Source organism: Grammomys surdaster, unplaced genomic scaffold (genome assembly GCF_004785775.1).
Source record: "Grammomys surdaster isolate TR1022 unplaced genomic scaffold, NIH_TR_1.0 363, whole genome shotgun sequence".
Classification (NCBI taxonomy): domain Eukaryota; kingdom Metazoa; phylum Chordata; class Mammalia; order Rodentia; family Muridae; genus Grammomys; species Grammomys surdaster.
Window position 1 is genome coordinate 9,747,964 of NW_021604782.1, and position 24,331 is coordinate 9,772,294.

The 24,331-nt window shown below is 46.2% G+C and overlaps 2 protein-coding genes across 2 annotated transcripts in view; one reads left to right on the forward strand and one right to left on the reverse strand.

Moving 5' to 3' along the window:
- Window positions 1-7,105, forward strand: part of Snx30 (sorting nexin family member 30) — a 97,698-nt gene extending 90,593 nt beyond the window's left edge. Inside the window, exon 9 of the mRNA XM_028779942.1 lies at window positions 1,476-7,105. Within this exon, the coding sequence (XP_028635775.1) occupies window positions 1,476-1,535 (60 nt within the window). The 3' untranslated portion in view covers window positions 1,536-7,105. The remainder of the gene's footprint in view (window positions 1-1,475) is intronic.
- A 1,248-nt stretch (window positions 7,106-8,353) lies between these two features.
- Window positions 8,354-17,200, reverse strand: Slc46a2 (solute carrier family 46 member 2). Its single transcript, XM_028780028.1, has 4 exons — window positions 15,930-17,200; window positions 14,622-14,705; window positions 14,189-14,345; window positions 8,354-8,863 (listed from the first exon to the last, which is right to left on the reverse strand). Exons 1-4 carry the CDS (start codon window positions 17,062-17,064, stop codon window positions 8,797-8,799), a joined length of 1,443 nt encoding a protein of 480 aa, XP_028635861.1. The 5' UTR covers window positions 17,065-17,200; the 3' UTR covers window positions 8,354-8,796.
- Window positions 17,201-24,331: the final 7,131 nt, after the last annotated feature.

A 24,331-nucleotide genomic window follows, 5' to 3' on the forward strand; every position in this document is an offset into this window, starting at 1 on the left:
AGGCTTTGCATAACCCTGTAGGCATCCTAAGTCCATCAGAGAAGCATCAGTGATAGATTCCCAGAGGTAAGGATGAAATAAGCGTGCTAAAGGGAAGGAGCAGGAAGAAAGGACTATAGGCCAGTGGAGTGGTCAGGAAAGGCCGCCTGTGGAACCTTGGAGCAGCCTTAGAATCAAAGATCTGATGAGCATATACCCTGGGCAGAGGGAACAACATACACAAGTCCCTGAGCAAGGAAAGAGCTTGGAACATTTGATAACTAAAAAAAAAAAAAGATCAGTGTGTTCCTCTTGGGACAAGAAGAAAGACCCTTGCAGCTATGAGAGGTGGCCTTGAATTTAGAATGTTGTGGGCCTCCCTTCCAGTCCATTGCTGGAAGCAAGCTCCTTGAGGATGACCAGTCTTTCCTTGTTTAGGACAGGTTTCTGAGTCTAGCTTTTTCACCAGCCATAGAGTGGCCAAGGAAGGTATGAGGGAAAGGTTTCAGCACTCCTCTTTCTGCTTGACCTCATGCTGCCTCTCATCCACCCTGCAGACCTCCTCCCCAGGTGACTCAGGGTAGAGTTCTTCATCCTGAATCTGTCTGTACAGCAGGCTTGCCCTTCTCTTTTGCAAAAGGCTTTTCAGAGGGAGGTCAGCCACTTTGAGGCAGTACCAAAGTCTTCTAAGTCCTTGTCCTGTCAGAAGGATCTGGAATGAAAGGAGCTGATATCAGTGTGCACTTGCGATCTAACTGTGAACCATGGGATAGTGAATATAAACTACACGACAGGATGTGGGCCTAGTAGAACCTGGTTGTTGGGCCAGTGTGTGGGTTGGTGGGGTGGGTAGAGGTGCTTGCTACCGAGCCTGACAGCCTGTATCCCTGGAACCCATACGGTGGGAAGAGAGAACTGACTCCTTGAAGTTGTCCTCTGAACTCCGCACACATGTCATGGTACATGTGCCCTCACCCTTCACATACACAGAAATAAATGTGGAGATTGCTAGACTCCCTTCTCTCCAGTCTTTGGGGATATATAAAAGTGGTCCAAACAAGCAAACCAAACTTTAGGTGAACAGAGTGTTTTCCACCCAGCCTGACTCAGGTGACTGGCCTCTGATGGTTCCATCCTTATACAAGCCTCGCCCACGCCTCCAACAATGCCTCTATCAGTTCTCAGAACTGGTATCCTCATCAAGAGTTTCCTGCCTGGTCTGGTTTTTGCTTAGTGAAGGTAAGGATTTCTTAGAGTGGATCCTTTCCACACATTGGGTGTAGGCTTCACACTCTCATGAAGGCATGCAAGCCTTATAAGGACATGGCTCTTCCATAAAGATGAGGGTGACGGATTCCAGACAAACATCTGCTACCGCCCCTATTGATAATAGTATTGATAACAGACGTAGGCGCCACTAGACAGGTGACTCGGCGGGATCAGGATTGACAGAGTAGCATTTGTCAGCTGACTTTGTGTGTGTTCTCTCGTTCCAGTGCCTCATGGCGTGGGAGTCGATTATTCCACTACTGCAAGAGAAACAAGAGGCCAAGTAGCTTTGGTTTTGGAAGAGACTCTTCTGCCTCCACAGGGCATGGTACCCTGAACCAGAATGTCCCTGCAGTACCGGAGAGGTCGCCGTGGGAAAACAGCACAACAGCACCTCTTGTGTGTGTACTTTCTCCTCGCCCCCACAGTTGTTTTCAGTTAGTATTTATTCCTTGGAGTCTGAGGGTGTAATCATCTCTCAGCAGAAGCATACCTCCGTATTGTGAAGGAGCCTCTTAAATGGAACACTACGAAGACTTGAACCTAAGGGGCAGGGTAACCCCCACATGACATATGACATCACTCTGGGGACAGTCCAGTTGCCATTGTAGGACAGAATCCCAGTCCTGCGTCTCAGGGACCTGGGGAGATATGAAGAAAGCAGCTGCGGCTTGCTGCAGAGACCCTGTGGCTCTGCATTTCACCTGTGAGGGCATTGAGCTGACCAGCATGGAAGGAGATGTGGGTACCTTCTCAGAATGTCCTTAATTTATAGTAGCTGTGGCCGTGGCCGTGGCCTGCTGCCTGCTCATGATGAATGGCATCTATTTACTTGTTTCTGGTTCACATGGGGCCACTTAAATCTGTGTCTGTGAACATCGATGCTTGAGTGAGCAAGCCCGCGTCCTTGTCCTTACGGGATGCCTCAGGATCTTGTTTCTGACACCAGAGTGCAACAGATGAGAAGCTTTTTGGTGTGAACTGGAAAAAAGGTGCATTTTTCTCCATGGAGGTCTTTGTGTGTTTTGCTTGTTAACTGTCATCGTTTTTGGGATTAGACCTGTTTGGAAACAGCTGCTGTCAGTGTCGCTCCTGTGTGCCAAGCCCCAGTGTCTGCTTTGTGCAATTTGCCTTTACCTCACCAAAATGTCTAGTTTAATCTTCCTGCCGTGCTCACTGACTTTCTGGGCAGCCTTGCAGTGAGGGCTTGTGGGCTGTATTGTTTTTGCCGTCACAATTTGTAAACTCAATGTGACTTCTACATGAGTGTTTTAACCCTCAAAATTCTGTGGTCAGGAAGAAAAGCATCTGCTGGTCCCTCACAGACGAGAAGAGCAACATCATGTTCTTCGTTTCGGGCTATCTGGAAATCTCCATTCGCAGCCAAAATCTGGGGGCTGCCACTGTGTTTAACATCTTCATTTGAAGCTTTTCAAATTGCCATAAAGCTAACAACCAGATCGGACCTCTCTTCTATACCATTGTTCTTGCTAAAAAGAAGCTGCATATTTGTGTTCTTTCATCTGTGACTCTTTGCTAAAAATCTGTAGATCTGAGCCACAGGTCAATGGAAGGGGCTTTGTTTTTAAGGTGAAGCAGTCAAGCATTGCTTCATTTACAAGTTAATTTGCAAATCTGATCATCAGACAGCATGCTAAGTCCTGTAGTTCCCTCTAACGTGGAGTCAGCTGCATCTGGGACATCATGGGACAGCAGCTAGATAGCATGAAACAATTTGTCTTCTCACATTTGACAGATTTGTGATAGAAATAATAATTCCTGCATCTATTGGTACTTGCCTAAACCCTATCTGTGCCATCCCAGAGTCCTTGATGTGAATTTTCTTTGGTACAAATAGAAATGGCCCAGTGAGGCAGAAGAGTAAGAACAGCCCATACACCCCAGCTCCAGCGAGTTGGCATCTCATTCTACCTCTCAACCACCAGGTTGGTGTGGGTATGGATGCTCAGAGCCAACCCAAGCTTGCTGGTAGAGTCAGGGTGTATATTTAGTCACCAACTGGCCTCCATTGTGTATATCAGCAGACACCAGACTAGTCCATCTTTGAGAAACATGAAGCTTTGCTTTGTGGACTGTATGCTTTGTGGACCATACAGTAACGTAATGATGCATACAATAATGTAAAAACTCATGGGAAGAACATAGAAAAAATTATGAAGATGCTAAAATTTGATGACCAGCTAGTTGCCAAAACCCCAGGTCAATCCTGTGTGCTGGTTAGTTACGCAAGAAGAAAACTCCATAGAAACAGCCTCCGGCTTCATTGAGAAATGTAGGGAGGGAAGCGGGGTCCATAGCCATCCCCTCATGAGAGGTGACTCTCACAGCATCTTGAGATGTTTGTCTTGTTGTGTTTATTTGACCAGTTAGCAATGTCTCTGGGCTTTGAGCTTCCAGAAAGAGCTGGAATAATGGAGATTTTCTGTCCCCTTAGAACAATGTCAGTGGCAGAGCCAGGGACACCCATGCACAAGGAAGCACTCTTGTCCTCCTCAGGATGGCAGCTGGTGAGCTGAGGAGGCTGGCCTAGAAGAAAGGAACAGTAGACAGTAAAGGAGGCCTTCCACCCTCCCTGCTCCAGAGGTCCCTCAGTCCCTGGATGGTCACCAGTTGCAAGCATACACAAAAGAGATTCCCTACATGAAGCATAGCTCAGAGACTACAGTGCCAAAATGCCCCAGAGAGGCTCCATTACTTACTTCTGGAGCCAACAAAGCCTTTCCCTGAAGTCACAGGTCCCTCTGACTTATTTTCCATGAGACTTTGCCTTAAGGGTACCATAGACAGAGGGATATAGATAACTTTTGAGGCTCGAGCACATGCTGGTGAAATGAAAGTTGGCTGTAGGCAACTGCCCAGGTCCTGAGAAATGGGGCCTTGTTCACCGGGTTAGAAACCTGCAAAGGCATAAGAGGGAATTCTTCAAGCGTAGGAGACTTGAGAGCTGTGATTGTTTAGGGCAGTTGTGGTTTGTAGCAGGAAGGGATACTACTGATGTTGGGATTTGCAAGAAGAATCTGGGCTGTGCTACTCAAAACAAGGAGGCCTTGCTCTGGAGTGAGGAGGGAATGACCCCTCAGCCTATGTGGGGTTGGGTTTCTTCCTCTCCTAAGGCTCAGCAGTATTGCTGCTAAGCGGGAAGTAGGGTTAGGATGGGCTTGTGCCACTCCAAGCTGCTCCTCACCACACCAGGTATTCACCCTTAGCTGAAAGAAGAAAACCTAGCATGCCTGGAGAGAGAGGTGAAATGTAAGACACGGCTCTCTATGCCAAATGGAGTGCGTAGAATGTAAACAGGAGGAAACCATATGTGAACACTACAGCATCTGGTGAGGGGAACTTTAATTTTAGAAGTGGGCATGATGGCAGTGTTTCTCTTTTAGAACAACACCCATGGAACACTCAAAAGCTTGTGTGACTTGTCCTGTCCAGTGGCACAGAAGCCGGAGGTAGCTGGCTGTTTCGATGAGGTCATTTGAATCATGGGAGCGTTCCTACACTACACTATCCTGAGCTGGTTGGGGTGGGTAGAGGAAGGCAAGGACTGCCTGCGAGGCTGTGTTGCCCTAATGATTTGGGTCTTGGGATGGGCTGGAACAGGGTTCCTGTCTGACTTGGTGGAACTGGCAACCTTGAAGGGTGATTTTTACCCTCAGAGGATCAGCTGCCTGTGGCTGGGGCAGGGCACACCCTTCTTGGTCCCATTCCCTTAGGGAGTCTTGCTAAGTATATGACCAGGAGAGTTTGGTCATCTTCATGTGCAAGACTATGGTGGGAATTTGGGGTTGCCTCCTGCCTTTCATAAGCCTTCAGGATGGCAACAGATTGGTTGTGCCTTCTCAGTACCTGTGGTTTTCTCTGCTCAAGGCAGCAGGGGCACTTTGAAGTATAGTTGAGGAAAATGGCTGCTCCTTGACCAGACTGAGATGCAGTCAGTGTGCCGAGCTGCTGGCTTCCTCCTCCCTGTTTATAATTTAGTGAGTGATCAGGAATCCAATATTTTACTAACCCACTCTGTAGGTTGTCGATGTTCCATTTCGAAAGTGTCCCCATGGTTGCACACATCAGAAGACAGGGACTCTGTGTCTGAGAAGGCTGAGGCGAGGCTCTGTTATGGGGCGGACTGTTCTTAGTCTTATCTGTTTGAACATTCCTGGGTATGACTTTATGTATGGCAAAAACCCATGTTACCAAAGTAGTTTTTAACTACTGTAATTTGTAAATAAGTGTTGTGGGGAGAAAAAAAAACTTTAAAAGATCAGTAAGATGTGTCTCATATATATGTACTTAGCACTTGAAAACCCTACACACCCAGAAAAAGCCACAGATTGTTAAAAGCCTAATTGTAGTTCGTAACAATTTGTCAGTACCTACTAATTGCCTTACTCTTCAGCTAGTGGTTTAAAGAGTCTGCACAGAAAGTCTTACACATGGAAGCAGTTGGTATAGAAACTTAATATAGGAGCTGCAGTCCTCTAAAAGTCTCAAGCCGGAAGGTGAGGGCCACAGAAGGAAGGTGGCCTTTCAGGTAGCAAGATTAAATATTGCTGTTGCCAAATAGTATTTGAAATAATACCAGGAAACAGGGACCACAGTACTGTTTGATGCTTTCTAATGAGAAAGAGGAATGTGAAATGCGTTGGCATAGTTTGGGCATGAAGGATACAGGCAGTATCAGCAGTGACAAATCACACAGCTTCAAAAAATCCTCTAGTTTATGACAGCATGACAGATTTACTCTGCTTCTGCAGAACGGACCCCAGAGCTTGTTTGAGATGGAGATTCTCCAAAGGTTGAAATGCCAAATAACATAAAACATGTTCCGTCGACTCAATATTAAAGCCAGGGTGAAGAGTTGCATATACCTTTCTCCCCGAAGTACTGCCCAAGTATGTGGTGATTCTAGGCTCTCCACAGTCCAGCTCAGAGCAGCTAACACCTGTGCACGCTGTTGTGGGACAGGCTAGTCCACAACCTTAGACCTATGCTCTGCCAAGATGCTGGAGGAAACGAGGGTTTTTTTCCTAGACTGTGGATTGGTGTAACAACGCAATGGCTGTGTCAGCTGGGCCTTCATCCAAGAACAAACCGGCACAAACCAGCATCTTCTACCAGTTAGCATTGTCCTCCTGGACCATGCCGAGGGTTAGGGCTCCCTCTCAGAGTCCCTCCTCACTGTATTTCTGTGTGCCTGTTCCCTTCATGCCTGAGTCGGGACTACATGGAGAGACAGCCTACATCTGACAGACTCCCACAAAACAAACTGCCAGCAAACTTTCTAACTCATATTTTAACTGTTCAAGGGGGGAATTAAAACAAATTTTTGGACTATGTTTTTTATTTTTAAAAATTGTTCTTTATGTTTAAAACTTCCAGAGATAGAAGCAGGCTTCTGAGGTATGGGGTCTCGCTGTGTGCTCTCTCTCTGTGCTGCCATTAAGCCAAAACAGAAGCTGTGAACATAAGTGCTTGAGAGAATGTGTGTTGATAAGAAAGTGATTTATTTACAGATCCAAGTCTTTGTCTCATGAAACTACCAAAAAAGAATGTCACCTTTTTTCTTTGTTGTGGAACCAGGGGTTATAAAAAGGAAAAAAAAAAAGTTGTTTTGTTGTATTTTTGATGCTGGCACAAGGTTCTTGTCCACTTTGGTTTTTCGTATCTCTGTATGTAAGAAATTCTGTCTGTTGTTTACTATGGAATTAGTATTACATTTTGAGGTAAACAAAGAATTTGTATTGCTTGATAAACTATTAGCTTGTAAATTAAAATTTTTTTCTTTACCTCAGTTAACTTAAGTAATGGACCAATAAACCTATAAAAGATGCTTTATTTACCCCGGGTCACATGCTCATTTGTCTCTGTCAGGAAAAACGGGGCGTCTGCCTTCTGGGCTTTTTTAAAGTTTCTATGAACACATGATAATTTTCTTATGAGAAAGCATAGAGTAACTGTAAAGACACACATGCACACACAAACTTCAGAGTCTCTTTGCCTCAGTTTGCCCTCCCCTGCATCTTACAAGTTGGCAAATGAAGAAACTGCTGTAGCATCATTGTTGATTGCCAGGCAGATGCTACAGAGATTTCGTCCTGCATGGAACAATAGCAAAACATATTTTGGGTCAGGGCAGCATTTCCTGTTTGTTTGTTTGTTTGTTTTTTGTGGGTTTTTTCCTGCCATGTTTTCAAGGCATTTCCAGGAAAAGGAATGCCTACAGTTTACGAGAGTATTAGCATTTCTAAGTAAGATGCCAGGGCTGCAGAGCGGCTCAGTGTAAAGAGCATGTGTTGCCTTCTCAAGGACACAGTCTGAATTCTGTTCCCAGTCCCTATGTCAGGCAGCTCATAAACATTGTAACTCCAGCTCCAGGGAATTCAAGGCCCTCTTGGCCTTCTCATCTGCACTCACTCACATGTATTTATGTAGCAGGATATTTTCTCCGAAACTTGGGAGGAGCTAACGTGGGAGGAGTAAGGAGAGGAAGAGGAGGGATAAGGAGAGGAAGAGGAGGAGCTGAGGGGAGATATAGTAGTCATGGAAGACCACGCATGTATCGAGAGCAGTCCTGGGTAACAACTTATATCTTAAGGTTAGATATTGGGACACACCTCTAATTGTGTGGGCATCTTGTTTATTGAGCATTACCAAATATACAAAGCCTTTGGATAACTTAAGCACTAGAGTCTCATTTTTACTGAGTACCACGTGGATAGTGGGATGGTCTGGGCTCTGCCCAGCCTTGTGGAGAGAGCATGGAAGATTGGCAGAACTATCTCCCACGCTGGCATTTCATGGTGGCAGGGCCGGTGTCTCTGGCCGCCTGAGTCGGCTGCCTGAGCCAGAGCAGTGGCGAGAATATGCCTCCGCTGCTCGAGACCTCAAGCCTAGCTTATTCCTGATTATGGGTGTGTGCGACCATACCTGGCTTATGTAGTACAGAAGATTGAACCCAGGGCTTCATGCATGCCAGGCAGCCACACCACCAACTGAGCTGCAGCCCCAGACCTGATCTTTGCTTTTAAAAGTAACAAAGGCAGCAAGCACCGCCTTGCACTTTATTGCTCTCCAGAAAAGCACTTTATTGCTTTCTAGTAGAGGAAAGCTCAGCCAAGAAAACTTTTTTTTCAAGATTTTACATTAATTTAAAAACAGTTGTCGTGCATACAAAACTGTTGTCAGTTTTTACAAAACATCCATTTCATGTTCATTCCCCTTCGGTTGGCGAAATTTAGGCTTTAGTCACAGTCTTCCATAGGACTTTAGCACAATTCCCCTGTGCCTCCATTGGCCTTTAAGACAGCAATGGAAGAAAGGGGCTGGCTGGCTGGAGCCTGAAGCACTCCAGGACCTAGAATGCCTGTGCAAGCACTGGTACACACAGACCTCAACCTCTATGTGGCAGAGGCATCTGAGAACTAGGAAATTTCCTCCAACACCCAGAAAGTGATTTTCCCTCCCACCAGGGTTATCGGAAGACTGGAACTCGGTTTCACAGGCGGTGAAACCTGGTCATCTCGGGCGTTTTCAGCTCCTCTGTTTCTCTGCATGCTCTCCTTGTTGTGACCTCGGGACTTGTTTGTAGGCCACAACACTGTAAGACATTGCAGAAGAGAGTTGTAAAAGGCTGGAATGAGGTGAAGCAGGTAGCTCCGCCTCCTCACCCACGCCTGTGTCATCTCCTACACCTCTTTCTCACCGATGGAGAGATAGGTTAACTCCATAGTGCATCATGGTGCTACTGAGTGAGAGGGTTGGCCCAGGAGAACTCTCCAGATGCTTTCCAGTCCTATGGCAATGAACTTCTCCCTGTCTCCAGTGACATGGTAAACTAGACAGTTGCCCCATCGTCCTAACTTCTCTGCCTCGCTCACACTCCCTGCATGGTGATGAGTTCTCGTGAGTATCTCAGTAGCAAGTTAACCTTCACTGATCCCAAGCAGCTCTAGCGACTTCAGTTCAGTTACCAGTTACCCCGAGGACCTTCCTGCCGACACTCCTTCCTCCAAACTAGGGTAGCACTTGCTTTGATTTAGGTGCTGGAGACCTGAACTCATCATCACGCTTACTCAGCAAGCATTTACCAAGCCATCTTCATGGTCGCAAATCATTCTTGTTATTGTTTAGACAGGTCTCAAGAAGCCTAGGCTGAGGCTGGCCTGGAACTCCTGATCCTCCTGCCTTCATCTCTGAGAGCTGGGATGACAAGGATGGCCCAGCATGCCTGGTTTATGATGTGCTGGGGACTGAACCTAGGGCTTCATGCTTGCTAGGTAAGTGCTCTACCAACTGAGCTATAGCCCCAGCCTTAGGTGCCGCACCTTTTTTGACAAAGCATTTATTCATTAAACAAATCTTTCTAGAATACTTCTTAGGTGCTGAGCTCTCTGCTGAACATAGTGGACACGTGGGGAGTCACACATCTGTGGTCTCTGTCCTCAGCAAGCCTACAATCTAGTGGGAAGCATATTAAACAGGTCAACATGGGTGGTCACCAAGTAGTGTGCTATGAAGGAAAAGGACAGGAGCTTAACAGAACTCAGATTAGAGCAAGACAAAAGGAGGATTTTTTTTTCTCATCTATAAGATTGGGATAAATAATAGTCACCTCGATGGAATCCTTAGGGATTATAGTATATAAAATATTTACCACATTTGTTAGAACCATTTTTTAAAAGCCTGGGATTGAGATGGGGTAGGAATTCACCTAAGTGTGCAGGCTGGAGAAGATGAAATTATTTTCTTTTGGTGGATTATATTTTCTCTTGCAACACAGAGCACCCGTGCGTGAGTACCTGTGTGCTCGTGTGTGTGTGTGTGTGTGTGTGTGTGTGTGTGTGTTAGGGAAGAGGGCTGCGGCAGCAGCAGACCCTCACAAATACTCCCTTAGCATCTCCCTGTTCATGTAAAGAAGAGCAGGAAGGGAAGACAGACACCCACAGTGTCACGGGCCTGTGACAATGCCTCCTTTTGTTATAGGGACTAGGTGGGGCTAGCATGTGTACACTCGCAAGCACACTCACACACACACATACACATACTTCACACACACCTCACACACACAAACCTCACACATACACACACCTTACACACACCTCACACATACACCTCACATGCATGCACACTCACACAATCACACACACACACACACACACCGTGTATAGACAGCCCTGACCTCAGCACCTTTGCTGGCATCATGGAGAATACAGATGCTAATTGGTCCAGCCTTCTGACTTTCTTGTCCTCCTCTGCTTTGCCCCACCTTTCTGGGACTGTCTGTTGATTGGAATGTAGCTTTTCCCTCTGTGGCTAGAAACCACACAGGTTTTCCCTGTTGCTTTTACTTAATGACTGATGGCACAGCTTGGCAACCTCTAGCTGGAAGAGATTTTCAGATTCTTATTGAGTGACCTCAAGGAAAGGGAAGGTCATGGAAATGCTGCTGTCACGCCATCCATGGTCAGTCTTCGTTGTACATTCAAATGACCTGCAGAGCTTTAAGTAATGCCTAGCCCAGATCAGTTGAGTTCTAGTCTGTGGGTATGGGACCTGAGAGCAGCCATTCTGAAGTCTTTCCTGGCCAAGCAATGTATAGAGAATGTGGCTTCGCCTGCCTGTGTCTCTCCTGCTGAAGGAAGGTGGCGGAAACACGTATCGGGTAGGTGCCTGAGCCACGGGAGCATCCCATCAGTTCTCACTTGGATGTTTCCAGAGCCTCTTCCTGCTTCTGGGACACAAGATCATGACAACACTGTGTGACCAACTGAGATTTGGTGTCGGGCTGGTAAGATGGTTCTGCAGGTAAGGATGCTTCCAGAGTACCTGAGTCATTCCCAGCACCATGCCGGAGGCTGGCAGCCACCTCCTGCTCCAGGGATCCAACACCTCTGGCCTCCAAGGACACCTGAACACACGTGCTTTTACACACACACACACACACACACACACACACACACACACACACACACACAAATAAATACATAAATACACAAATTAATACACCAAGCCTGATAACCTGAATTCAGTTTCAGAGCCTCCATAGTATAAGGAGGAGAGGTCAAATTCCTGCACATATACATACATACATACATACATACATACATACATACATACATACATACAGTAAATTAAAAAAAATTTAAAGGAACTAGTGCAGAAGGAAATAGCTGGATCCAAGTGCACTGGGTGAAGGGTCAGGGCATTACACCTGTTCCATGTTCCCTCAGCCCTCTACTGGAGAAGGCAAGCCAGCCTGCTTAGCACAACCCGTGTGAAGCTGGAAGAATCCAGTCATCGCTTTTGTTGGTCTGTTTATAACTTGATGACCTACATTGGCTTGTTAGACTTGTTTCCTACTATTGTTTCTGGGTGTTTATTTGGGTTAGAGAGGCCATGTCAACCTTCACTGAAATGGGATTGTTTACTTGGATGAAATTATTAATCCGTTGCAAAGCTGACAAGGGAGTTGGGACGCCTCAGAGATCTGTACTGTATGCTAGCTCTCGCCAGTTAGCCCAGCCCACACAGCCAGGATCCAAAGGAAGGGTCTAAAGGCTGGGCAGTCCTGGACAGTCGTGGCTCAGTTCCCATACCTGAGTACATGAGACTTGGCCATGGTCCTCTGTTTGCCTAAATATCCCCATCTGTTAGCTTTTTGTGTCTTATTTTCCTTGACTTAACAACGTGAATGGACTTACTGACTGATGGTTCCTACCGTAGGAATCCTGGCAGAGATCTAGATATTGTGATACAGCGTGAGGATTCCAAAAATGGCTTTGGGCTGGAGAGGTGGCTCTGCAGTTAAGAACACTGATTGCTCTTCCAAGAGGTCCTGAGTTCAATTCCCAGCAACCACAACCATCTGTAATGGGATCTGATGTCCTTTTCTGGTGTGTCTGAAGACAGCTACAGTATACACATATAAATAAAATAAATAAGTCTTTTTAAAAAAAAACTGGCTTCATCCCAGTCTGCCTTCAATTGTTATCAGCTCATCCGTCAACAATACAGCTGCTCCTAGTAATAAATATTAATACTCATATGGGAACCTCAAAGAGTGAGACCGTGCCAAATCTGTTGTACCTTAAGGCATATCCTGTGGCTGTCCTGAAAGATACATTTCTCTAATTGCTAGCCCCCACTGGCTCATAAGAGAGCTTCAATTCAGGAGAAGTAATAGTTACCTGTGGCTACCGAACACTTAAAATGTGCCTACAAAATGGAATTGACTGTAAGGTTAACAATACATAACTGGATCTCAAAGATTTGGTCATTTAAAAAAGTAAAGCATTCCCATTGCCTGATTGTGTGCGCTGGTAACATGTTGGGATATTTGTATACCAGCTATATTAGGCTATATTATTATAATTAATTTCACCATATTTTTTTTTCCTTTTGGAGACAGGGTCCCATATGGTATAGGCAAAACTCAAACTCAGTGTGTTATTGGACTTCTGATCCTCCTGCCTCTACCTCCTCTGCCTCTATCATGTGAGTCCTGATATCACATGTGTGTGGCACCGAAGTAGTTTACCTGATGGGAAGGATGGAGGCTGAGGCTTGTGCATGCCAAGCAAGCATCGTACCAACTAGGCTACACCCCAACCCGCCTTTCCTGTGTCAAAATGTGGCTCCTGCCGGATATAGAGGCACAGATTTGCAATCCTAGTACATAGGAAACTGAGGCAGGAAGATGCAAGTTTGAAGCCTGCCTGAGCTTCATAGCAAGACTATTTCTCAAACAACAAACAAAAAGGTGGCTCCCTGGGTCAGGGAGGGATGGCTCAGTGGTTAAGAACACTTACTGCCCCTGTTCAGTTGATATCACTGGGAGATCTGCTCTTTGATGAAGGGAAAGAGAAGAACAGTGGATCTGGGGGAGAGAGACAGTGAGGAGGGTTGGGAGGAGTGGAAGGAGGTAAAACTGTGGTCAGGATGTATTCTATGAGGCCAATAAAGGAAAATAAAAGAGTACTTGCTGCTCTCTCAAAAGGCCTGAGTTGGGTTCCCAGCACCCAGACGGCAGCTCACAGCTCACAACCATCTGTGGCTTTAATTCTGGAGGATCCCATCTTCCTCTTCCTGCCTTCACCTACTGGGTCCTGAGACCACATATGTGTGGCACACACTGGGTTATGTGATGGAAAGGATGGAAGCTGAGCCACTGCTTACACACGACATACAGACATACGTCCAGACAAAACATTCATATACATAAAATACATATACATAAAATCATTTAAAAATAAAGTGTCTCCTTACCAAATTTAAAACACACACACAGGCACACACACACATACAGGCACACACAGACACACACACACATTCATGTGATTTACACTCATTTCTAGTGAAGCCAGAGCTAACCCTCCCTTTCCTTCCATTCTATTGACCCCTGGGCTAGTGCCTGACCATGGAGCCATTGCCTCTTCTCTGCTGAGTCCTCCTGCCTGTACTTACCAGGAGCTGAGTGCTCTTGTCTCACAACTAAGAAAGTCTCCCAGAGGAAGAGGTCACGGGACTGTTGCCTAAGGCCTTGTTGGGGAGCTCACACTGTGCAGTGGTCACTGAGTGCCTTCAAAGCACAGAAAAGAAACAGTTCTTGGAAGGGACAAGCTGGGTGACTTTTGCCTAAAGGGATCCAGACCAACAGGTCAGAATGGCTCAAGCAGCTCCGTGACCTGGCCTCCAACTGTAAGGAAGCATAGGAAGCACCGATAAGTAAGTTGTCTCACAGCAGTGCCAGGAAGGAGCCAGACATTTGGAGCTATCTGTTCCTTACTGTGACTTGGGGATTGCTGGATTTTCAGTTTGAAGGAACCTCTTTGTGAGAGAGATTATAATTACCAAGGGGGGAAAAGTCTGCAACTGAACTACGCACCAGGGCCCCAACCCACGTGGTAGGCAGTTTCTGTCTTACCCAATTGGGACAATGGCCAAGAAGGAGAGAAAAGACGATAGAACAAAGCACGTGCCAGTGAACTTGTCCAGCGTAAGCTGATAGATCTTGTTATATATGGTGGATGTCACCACTCCAGTCAGCGCTAGGCACAGCTGCAGGATGACGAAAATCTTTCCTGTGGAAGAGATAAAGTTTATCAGCAGATCTGCTGTTCCTTTCTTGTTTCGCCTACCTGGTCTCTGGGGAGCTCCAGGAGACTTCCCCCACCCCCACTCTCCCAAGGAGTCCTTTTCTGTCTCCCTGGCTCAATTTGTACAAATGCAGAGCTAGACATAAAGCTCCGGGAGTCTTCCTCACGGCCTCCACAGCGCTGGGGTTACAGATGCGTATTTCAGGCTGAGTAACTGAGACAGCCTGGGCAGGACACCCTGGAGAGAGTCCTCTCACTCACCATAGGAAGAGTCCTTTATGAGTTTGGACATGGCTGACCGGATGGTTGTGATCGGAATAAGTGCAAACAGCATGACGGCCCGGGCTGAAACAGATCATAAGAAGAAACATCTCTCACCTGAGTCCAGCTTCCATCCAGATGGGAACAAAGCAAAGGGTTCCCTTCCAGCCCCTCCTGGAAGCATTAAACTTCTCTGCTCTAGCCCCGTGAGTGGTGGCTCTTCTAGAAAGGGTTTCCCTAGTTGAGCTGCCACTCCTCCCTAGGGCATAAGTAACTAGTCAAATGCAGGGAGGGGGAAGGAGAGAAGGAAGAGGGAGGATGGAGAGATGCGGCGGGAAGGGCTGGAGAAGGGAACACTCTGTCCTTCGCACAAGGCTTTCTTAACTACAAATGGGCACCAGGTTACCTTGTCATTTTGCTAGCTGCCTCTCTGAGGTGTATGACCTGGGGCAGTTCTCTGATAACTAGAATTTCCCTTTCCAAGTTGTTAACTGTTGGGCACATGTGGTCTATGTAAGCTAACATGAAATAAGCATCAACTCTGTTCTTTCATTACATTAACCACATAGCAAATACTCAATAGGCACACATGGCTGGTGGCCATTGTGTTGACAGATGGAGGCCACTCTGCACCTGTAGAATGTTCTATTGCAGTAGGAGTCTAGAGCTTTCTGCTTGGGGTTGACCAGTCTCTGTCCTCCAGTGGAAACCTCAATCCACTCTCTTGTGGGAATATATCATAGGAGGCAGTTATTGAGAAATTTAGTGCATTGCTAAAAAGCCCTTATTTGACCTTAACTTGTGTGTCTTATTTCTTTAAAGCTAGAGAGAAGAAGAGTAGAGAGAGAGCTCGGCAGGTAAAGGTGTGTGTGGCCAAACCGGAGAACCTGTGTTCAATATCTGGAACCCATGTGGTGGAAGGAGAAAATAAACTCGGACATTTGTCTTCTGACCATGCATAACTCCCTACTCTGATTAAATAAATATGATTTTATAATGTACTAAAGTTACATGAACCCCAATCTCATCTCCACTTAAGGCTGTGTTGAGCCTTCCATACTGACTCCAAGATTCAATGACCACATCTTGGCTCAGAGCCATAGGTACCACCATGGCAAGGTTCAGACAGCAATACAGGTAATACACAGCCACAATACAGATACGTCTATTCCTGTCTCCCTTGTACCTCCTGGATAGCAAATTCAGTCCCTGGTACTGAACTGGGACACCTAGCCCACAGTACCCCTTAGCATCAGACCATGACACAGAGGGCCCCCAGTGCCCTGCTTCCTTAAGCCCCAGACTTACCAATGTAGAACATGTATGTCTCCTTCACAAAGGCCAACAGAAGGGCTCCAGACCCAAAGGAAACCATCCCAATCATGATCATCGTGGTGTCCCGGAAGTAGCGGGAGAAGACCAAGACACCCAAGAAGCTGGTTATGAAGATTATGTACCCAGAAGCCATCCCATAGCCCAGCTGCACTTGGTTCCAATGGAGAGGGTCCTTTAGCACAAAAAGAGCCATAACATCTACTGTGCCCACAACAGCCAGGTCATAGACGATGGCACCCACAAACAGCAGAGCAATGATGGCTTGGGAAGGCTTCTGTTTCCCAGGAGTCAGAGGGTTCCCCGGTACATTCTGCTTGTCTTGTTGATCTGGATCCAGGGTTCGATAGGTGCCCATCATGCCTGACACAGTATCTACAGTGGGGTGCACCTTGTTGGGCTTGGACACAGATTCAGGGACCTTCAGCACAAAGAGGCTGTAGAAAAGAGCAAACGCTGCACAGCCAACGCTGCAGGCGGTTAACAGGAGGCCTTGCGCAGAGTGCCCGACGATTTGCTTGAAGAGATGCCCCGAAGCCATGCTCCCACAGAACCCGGCCAAGCCCAGGACTAAATCGATGAGGATGAGGCGCACCGAGCGGCGGCTCTCTGAGCAGCTCAGTGATCCCAGCGCCATGACTCCGGACCAATAAGCGGAGAAGCCCCCGCATAGCCCATTGAGCGCCACTGCTCCGTACATCATCTCCACTGGCCAGTCCAGCATTACTTTGAGTAGGAGTCCGATGCGGGACAGCAGGAAGCCCAGCATCGCCGTGCAGATAGAGATCTTACGGTGGTAGCGGTCACTGAGCCAGCCCAGTCCATAGGCGGACAGCAGGGGCGTCAGGCCCACCACGAGGTTGTAAATGATGTAGAAATTGGAGATAGCCTTCTGCTGTTGGTCCTCTTGATGCCTCCCCAGCGACTGGCTAGCACTGTAATTAGAGGACCCCCCAGTCTCAGACGCGAAGGACTCCTTCACTACCAGGAGTAGTCCTGCATCATAGAGGGAGCCGGCCACCTGGGTTGAGGCTACCACAGGCTCGATCCAAGTCCTCACCCGGAAGCCAGAAAGCCCGCCGCTCCACGGACAGGTTACCCCCGGACCCATGTGACCTGTGTGACAGGGAGCAAGGCTTGTTGTCTGCAGATTCTGGGAGATGCTCCCAAATTTAGAGGGTCAGGGCTCCGTCTCAGAGTGTGTTTCAGATGCGTGCCTCGAGAGCAGAGCTAGGACGCCTTGTGTGACAGTCGCTAGTTAGATGCCAAGGAACTTGCCTGGCTGCGGGGCCCCTCCTCCTCAGGTCAGAAAAAGCAGCGCCCCACCTCCACCTCCACCCGGGTCGGCTGAGCAGACTGGCAACAGCCCAGAGAAGCTACTCGGCCAGAGCACTCGCTAGCCTTGGCTCCCTCCCCACGCACCTAGAGCAGCCTAGACAACCTGACTTCCCTGACAACTAAGGACCAAAGCAGCTGAAACTCAGTCAAGCAAGCAAGCTCTGGGACCTGCCCAGAGAACGTTTCCAAATTCTTCCCTCTTTGGAGGCAGGTTTGGGCAGGGGTCTGATGCTAGGCTTCTGCTTGATGCAACCCCAAGGTGTCAAGTTTTCTTTGTTGGAAGTAACAGAAACCTTGGCATACACAAAGCTCGGGGTTCTAATCTCAGCGCCACGTAAACCAGGAATGATGGACCGTGTCTGTGATTCCAGCACTTGAGACAGGAAGGCAGAGGGTCAGAGTTCAAGTCATCCTCCCATACATAGAAAGTTTGCTACAAGAGACTCTATCTCGAACAAACAGACAAACAAAAACAAACAAAAATAAAAGATGACTCAAAGGGTAAAGGAGCTGCCATCAAGCTTTGTGGTCCTCGACCAATCCCTGAGACCATGTCATGGAAGGAATGAACGACTCAGAAATCTGTCCTCTGACCTTCATGCACATAGTGTGGTACAGAAACACACACACACACACACACACATACACACACACACACTCAATTAATTTAAAAAATTAAAAACAACAAGGACCCATTTGTCAGAATCTAGTAACACAAACTTCAAAGAAGCATCTCAATGGCAGCTCCTTCAGGCCAAAGGACTCAGTAGCGCCTACCTTGGGCACCTGTATTATTGGGCCTTTCTTGTTGGATTCCAGCCTCAGCTTCAGTCCCAGATGCCCCGCCACAGCGTAAAACTGGACTGTGGCAGGGCCTGGTGGAGCTTACTAAAGTCAGCAAGTTAGTCTGAATAAAGATGGGAGCAGAGATCATTTTGCTTCCTAGTAGTTGCTCTTCCTGTCTCATGGCCTCAATCCTGTCTGGCCTGGGCTAAGATTCCAGGCCCCTTGCTTTCTCCTTCAAGTGCATGCTTCCGAATGAGTTGATCCTGGGTGATACAGGAATCTAAATACACCACAGAGTAAGATGACCTTTTTTTACCACATAGAGAGCTAAAATTCACCCAGTCTCTGCTCTTGTCTCTCCACCTTCAACCCTGACACAGTAATGGTCACATGACCGGCACACACTCAAAATCACAAGAAGGATACTCAAGCCTGCCTGGGACATCGTAAAAAGCTAGATGCTCCTACAGTGGGTAGTGAGCGATTAGATTCCAGGCAGTCCTTGTGTAACTCTGTGCCCCTTTGGTAGTATTAAAGTGGCGTGTTCTCTCTACTCCTTGTCACCACACAGCCCCTTTTTTGAGTCCAGATCCAGACAACTCTGACTTCTGCAAAGAGAAAGATGTACCCCATCTCCCCTTGAGAGCTCTGCCTTGTGGATTTGGCTCCCAGCTGTGTCTCTCTTTCTCGCTCACCTTGGCCTGTTTTCACCAGCCCATGCCTGACTCTCCTACTCCATTCCTAACATAGTTTTCTAAGCCTGCAGCAAGCAACTCAGCAACCTGCTCCTGTGCGTGACAGAAACTCCAGGGACGGTTGAGTTACAAGAGTTCTGCAATCAATGACAGTACAACCAGAAGGCCCACTCTGGCCGTTTGATCAATGGAGTCTATTCTTGGTGCTGTTGACAGCAGGAGGCAACCTTGCCCAATTGCTGGCAGGCTGTATGGGTTTTCAGCACTGGCCATCCTTTTGTGGAATGTAAGAAGCCTCTGAGGGATTCACATGAGACCCGGGAGAAGCTGGGTGCTAGTCAGCCTTGGTGTTCTCCAGGCTTGAGAATGGAATCTTCTAGTCTAGAAATGAGCTAGTCTCAGATCTGATGATGTCTTTCCCAGTTTTGACTACTGTGGGTTGGGTTGTATTCTCGTTATATTCTTTCTCTCCTCTCCATCTCTGAATGCTGGACCCAACTGAAGTCATCCTGTCCATCTTCTGTGACCTGGGCTACCGGCAGGTTGAGCCTTGCCTCTCTGCCACATCAAGATTTAGTATCTTTTGCAAGCTATCTTAATTTTCTTGTTCCTGGATTTTCTGGAAAAGGTTTCCTCCACTCCTAAAGCACTAGAAATAAAGTGAATACCACTGCCTTGTATATCAGCTGTGCGAATTGTTCTGGAAACTAATCTGTAGCTCAGAACTGGCTTCATGAAAGAGAAAAGGCTACATTTCTTATCTTTATATGAATAAAGGTACACTAGTCCACTATCTCATGGGGTCTAGGCTAGTCTCAGACTTACCATGACACCAATGGTGACTGAAGTTCTAATCCCCTTGTTTCTACCTCTTGATGGAATTTTAGGGAGTATGCCAGGCTTTTGTGGCTCTGGGATGGAGCCCAGAGCATTGGGCATTCGAGGCAGGCTCTACCAACTGAGCCACATCCTCAGCCCTACCCTAGCCCAATTTCTAGGAAGGAAGGAGGCAACTAACATTAACTGAACTCTTACCGCGTACTAAGCCCATTATATTAATGAATTCAATGAATTGTCCAGGGAAGTCTATGAGCTGAAATCAGAGATGTTGAAGTAATTTGCACAAGCTCACACAGAAAGCTGCAATCCATCTGAAGATGCCTTCGCAACCAGGATGGAGAGATCCAAAAACATCATTGTTGACGTGGGCAGGGACTTGTTGCTCAATGGTGGATTGCAGAAGTGAACAAGAGGTGTGGTTGGAAGCTTTCTTACTGAGCTTACATACCAGGTACTTTACAGTCAAATAGGAAATACTTTTATTACCTCAATTAATGTCCTCAAATGTATTTTACAAAGGAACAGAGAGGCAAGGAGCTTCTTCTTCAAGTTGTCTCCTGACTTCCACATGCTCACTGTGGCATAAGTACACACACACACACACACACACACACACACACACAAATGTAAATTTTTAAAAAGGAATCTAGTTCATAGAAAAGATATAAAATAAAATTATTTGGCTGGAGAGATGGTTACCAGTAGCAAGAGCTCTGTCATTGGATAGAGAAGAAGTAGGCGGAGCAAGGAGTGGGGAGGAGGGATGACCGAGGAGGTGAGGAGAAGAAGAAGCGGAGAGAGGAGAGAAGATGTCCCCGGATGTTCTCGTGGCTCTAGCAGTCTAAGGTAATTATTCTTGTCAAGGTTAGGTAACTGGGTTAACAATTCTAATTGTGTGAACATCTTGTGTATTGAGTATTTGCTAATATATAAATCTATTTGGTTAATCTTAAGCATTAAGAGTCTTATTTTGCCGGATAATGGTGGCACACGCCTTTGATTCCAGCACTTGGGAGGCAGAAGCAGGTGGATTTCTGAGTTTGAGGCCAGCCTGGTCTACAGAGTGAGTTCCAGGACAGCCAGGGTTATACAGAGAAACTCTGTCTCGAAAAACCAAACCAAACCAAAACCAAAAAAAAAACCCCAAAAAACAAAAAACCAACAACAAAACCCAGTCTTATTTCTACCGGGTACTGGAAATTGTTATATCTACTGAATGGGGGTGGCGGAGTTGGCCCTTGAGCCATGCTTAGAGCCATGGATACAACGGAGCTGACTGGCTGAGGCAGCAGTCACGCCAATGTCTCATGGGTCCCGGGCGCTGTTAGTGCAGGAACTTAGAGCAGGAACATGGTGGAGGCCAGGAGCTAGCCGAGTCCGAGCAGCATTTTCTAGTACCTCCTGCTACAGTTACCAATACCCAGTGGTTAAGAGCACTGGTTGCTCTTCCAGAGGTCTTGAGTTCAATTCCCAACAAATACATAATGGCTCACAACCATCTATAATGGGATCTGTTTCTCTCTTCTGTTATGCAGGCATACATGCAAATTAACATTCATATACATAAATAAATAAATAAAAATCTTTTAAAAAATAAAATAATTTCTTTTTATTTTATAAGCAACATATATATGCATACACATATATAGATATCACATGTATACATACATGTGTGTATGTGTTGCTTAAACATATATGCATATGTATGCATACATATGTGTGTATATACATATACACACATTATATTACATATATATATTATATATATATTAGCATTATAGACATGTATAAGCAACATATATAAGAATTAACATGTTCTCTTTCTAAAAGTGTCCCTCAGTTTCTGTCTTTCCTTTTTTTATTCTTTGATGATTCTGTACATGTGTGTTTTATTGTCTTCAATTCACTCATGTTTCAGGAAATGGGACCCATACTTGTTCATGCCAGCAGTCACAATTAAACTCTATGAGTCAAAATAAAACAATAAAATAAAGATAGCTGGGAGAGATTTCAAACAGCCCACTGTTTCATTTGGGACCATTCTGAGACCTTCCTCTTCTCATGAGTGGTCAGTGTAAGTCGTTGTTCTTTTATTCGTCAGAAACTGGTGGAGAGTCTGTGACTTCCATATGAACTGGCACAAAGTTTAGCAAGGACCACAGAGAAGTCCCAGAGCACACACATCTCCCATAGGTGGGCTGACGATGGATGGCGCAGGCTCTGGCTCAGGCCACAGGACTGAGGAGCTAAACCATTTTACCTGGACCTAGAATGACAGAGAACCTGTCAGCTGACATGTAAGACAGAGGTGTTCTTTTTATTGCTAGTGTTTTCGGGGCTGAGGTAAACCTTTGCATCCCACAAAATGGAAAATAAGATATCCTGTGAAACATAAATATATAACAGAATAGAGCCTGTGAGATGTATCATCTGGGAACTGCCCGCCAAGCATGGGAGCCCGAGTTCTGTTCCTTGGCCCCTCATGATGGAAGGAGAGAACTGACTCTCATAACTTGGCCTCTGACCTCTACATCCACACCATGACATGAAGAACTCAGTACATGTAGTAAAATTTAAATCTGTATGATCTGACAAAGACAGGTGCACACACTCAGCCAAGAAGTCGGTCAGATCTCGCAGTGAGCATCCACATGTAAGAGATCCGGCTGCTGTTTGCTGGGGTGCTGCCTCTTCACACGGGCCTGCAGAGGCCTGACGAATGCCCGAGAACAAGGATAGCAACTTGGCATCTGTGTGTTCCTATTGCCTCTGCCCCATTGGCTACTTTAAACTTTAGGTCAGATTCCTGCTTAAGTCTGTTTTTAAGAAATCTTCACCTAAAACTGGTAACCCCCATCCACTCCCACACACATCTTCTGCAGAGCTGAAGAGTAACTACAGTATGGTTTATTAATCACAAATAATCAACAAATTGTCAACAAATTGCCAGCCTTTTGTGTATGCGATTTAATTTTTATCAGTTCTTTGAGAATTTCACACGTACATGCAATGTGTTTGATCATACTCCTCCCTGACTCCTCTTCCCGTAACTCCTCCCAGTTCCAACTCGACCCTCATCTCCTCCTGACTCTGTCTTCTTTCAAAAAATAAATAAATAAATAAATAAATAAATAAATAAATAAATTTATATATACAGTATATTATATATAATATACATTATATATATAATATTTATATATAAAATATATATATATGCAACTGTGTGTGTGTGTGTGTGTGTGCCTGTAGGGGTATATGCACTTGAGTACAGGTGCCCAAGGGGCCCAGAGGTGTTGAATCCTCTAGAACTGGAGTTACAGGTGGTTGTGAGCCACCTGACTATTGGTGCTGGGAACCAAAAGTGGGTCCCCTGCAAGAGCACTACTTGCTCCAAACCTCAGAGCCATCTCTCCAGCCCAATCCCACCTATTTTTAGAACCTCCGAAGCCTAGTTTGTGCTACCCATATATATACTCATGTGTATGGAGTCATCTGAGGGAACATGCTAAACCTACCAAGGGCCACATTCTCAAAGGAAGCTGACTCTCCCTCCGACTGTCAATATCTGCAGCTTGTGAGCCTCCTCCCCTTGCCCTCTGGAGTGTTAACTGAGTGTTAGCTCTTGTATGAGCAAGTCTTCATCAGTGCAGTGGCTCCCTCTTGTCCAGAAGACACTGTTCCATGACACTTCCCCCCAACCTACTGCTATTATTCTGCTAAGTGAGCATGGTGTGAAACTCTCTTTTAAAGTAATATGTCTGTGTTCACAGATTTGTGCAGCTCAGGCCTCATCAGAGAAGTCTATCTGTGCAGTGGACCATGGTTAATGCAGAAACATGACTGCAGAGAAATGTCTGTGGAGCCCAGCCACAAGTGCAACATCTGGATCATAGGCTGCCCCAGTCCCCAAGACGCATCATGGAAGAAGTAGCAGAAAGGTTGTAGTTTCTAGCTTTAAGATGTGCTGCTCCAGACCACCAGAGCAGCATCTAGAAGTTTCCAGTCATTGACTTAACTCTGAAAGAAGGTGCCATGGCTGACCTAATTAACCATCATGCTCTTCTGACTTGTTCTTTTTCTGAGTCATTCCTTCTTGCAGTTACTGTGGGTTCTGAGATAACAGATCGGACTGGGAAACCTGTTGTAGTGAGAGTCAAACTACTCTGTGGGTCATAGCTCTCGTGTCACTAACCAGGCTCCTCATGATACTCCTGAGATCACGGTCACCCAGACCAGTTTTGTTCCTTTTTATATAGCCTGAAGTTCTTGATACCTCAAGGGCAAGCCTAGGATGCTAGGACGCTGGTCCCTGTGGCAGGATATTTAATCACACTGTGAAACCCAAGATTGTGTTATTTACTGAAAAAAAAAAAACCTGTTTCTAGTTGTGGTGTGGCTCAGCCCTTAACACATACCTTGAATCCCTCTGGTTGGAATACAGACACACTCTTGGTACACACCCTTAATCCTCAACAATGAAGGTAAAGTCAGTTTGTAGAAGGAATCATCCATGTTTGAAAGTGATGCCTAATTGAGCAGCAGGAAAAGTGACAAATCAGAGAAAGATTGACAGAATAGGATATGTCCAACTCTCATGAGAGAGGAAAAAGAGGCTACTTAAGAGAGAGCAGCAGAGAAAGAGAGAGAGAGAGAGAGAGAGAGAGAGAGAAGAGAAGAGAAGAGAAGAGAAGAGAAGAGAAGAGAAGAGAAGAGAAGAGA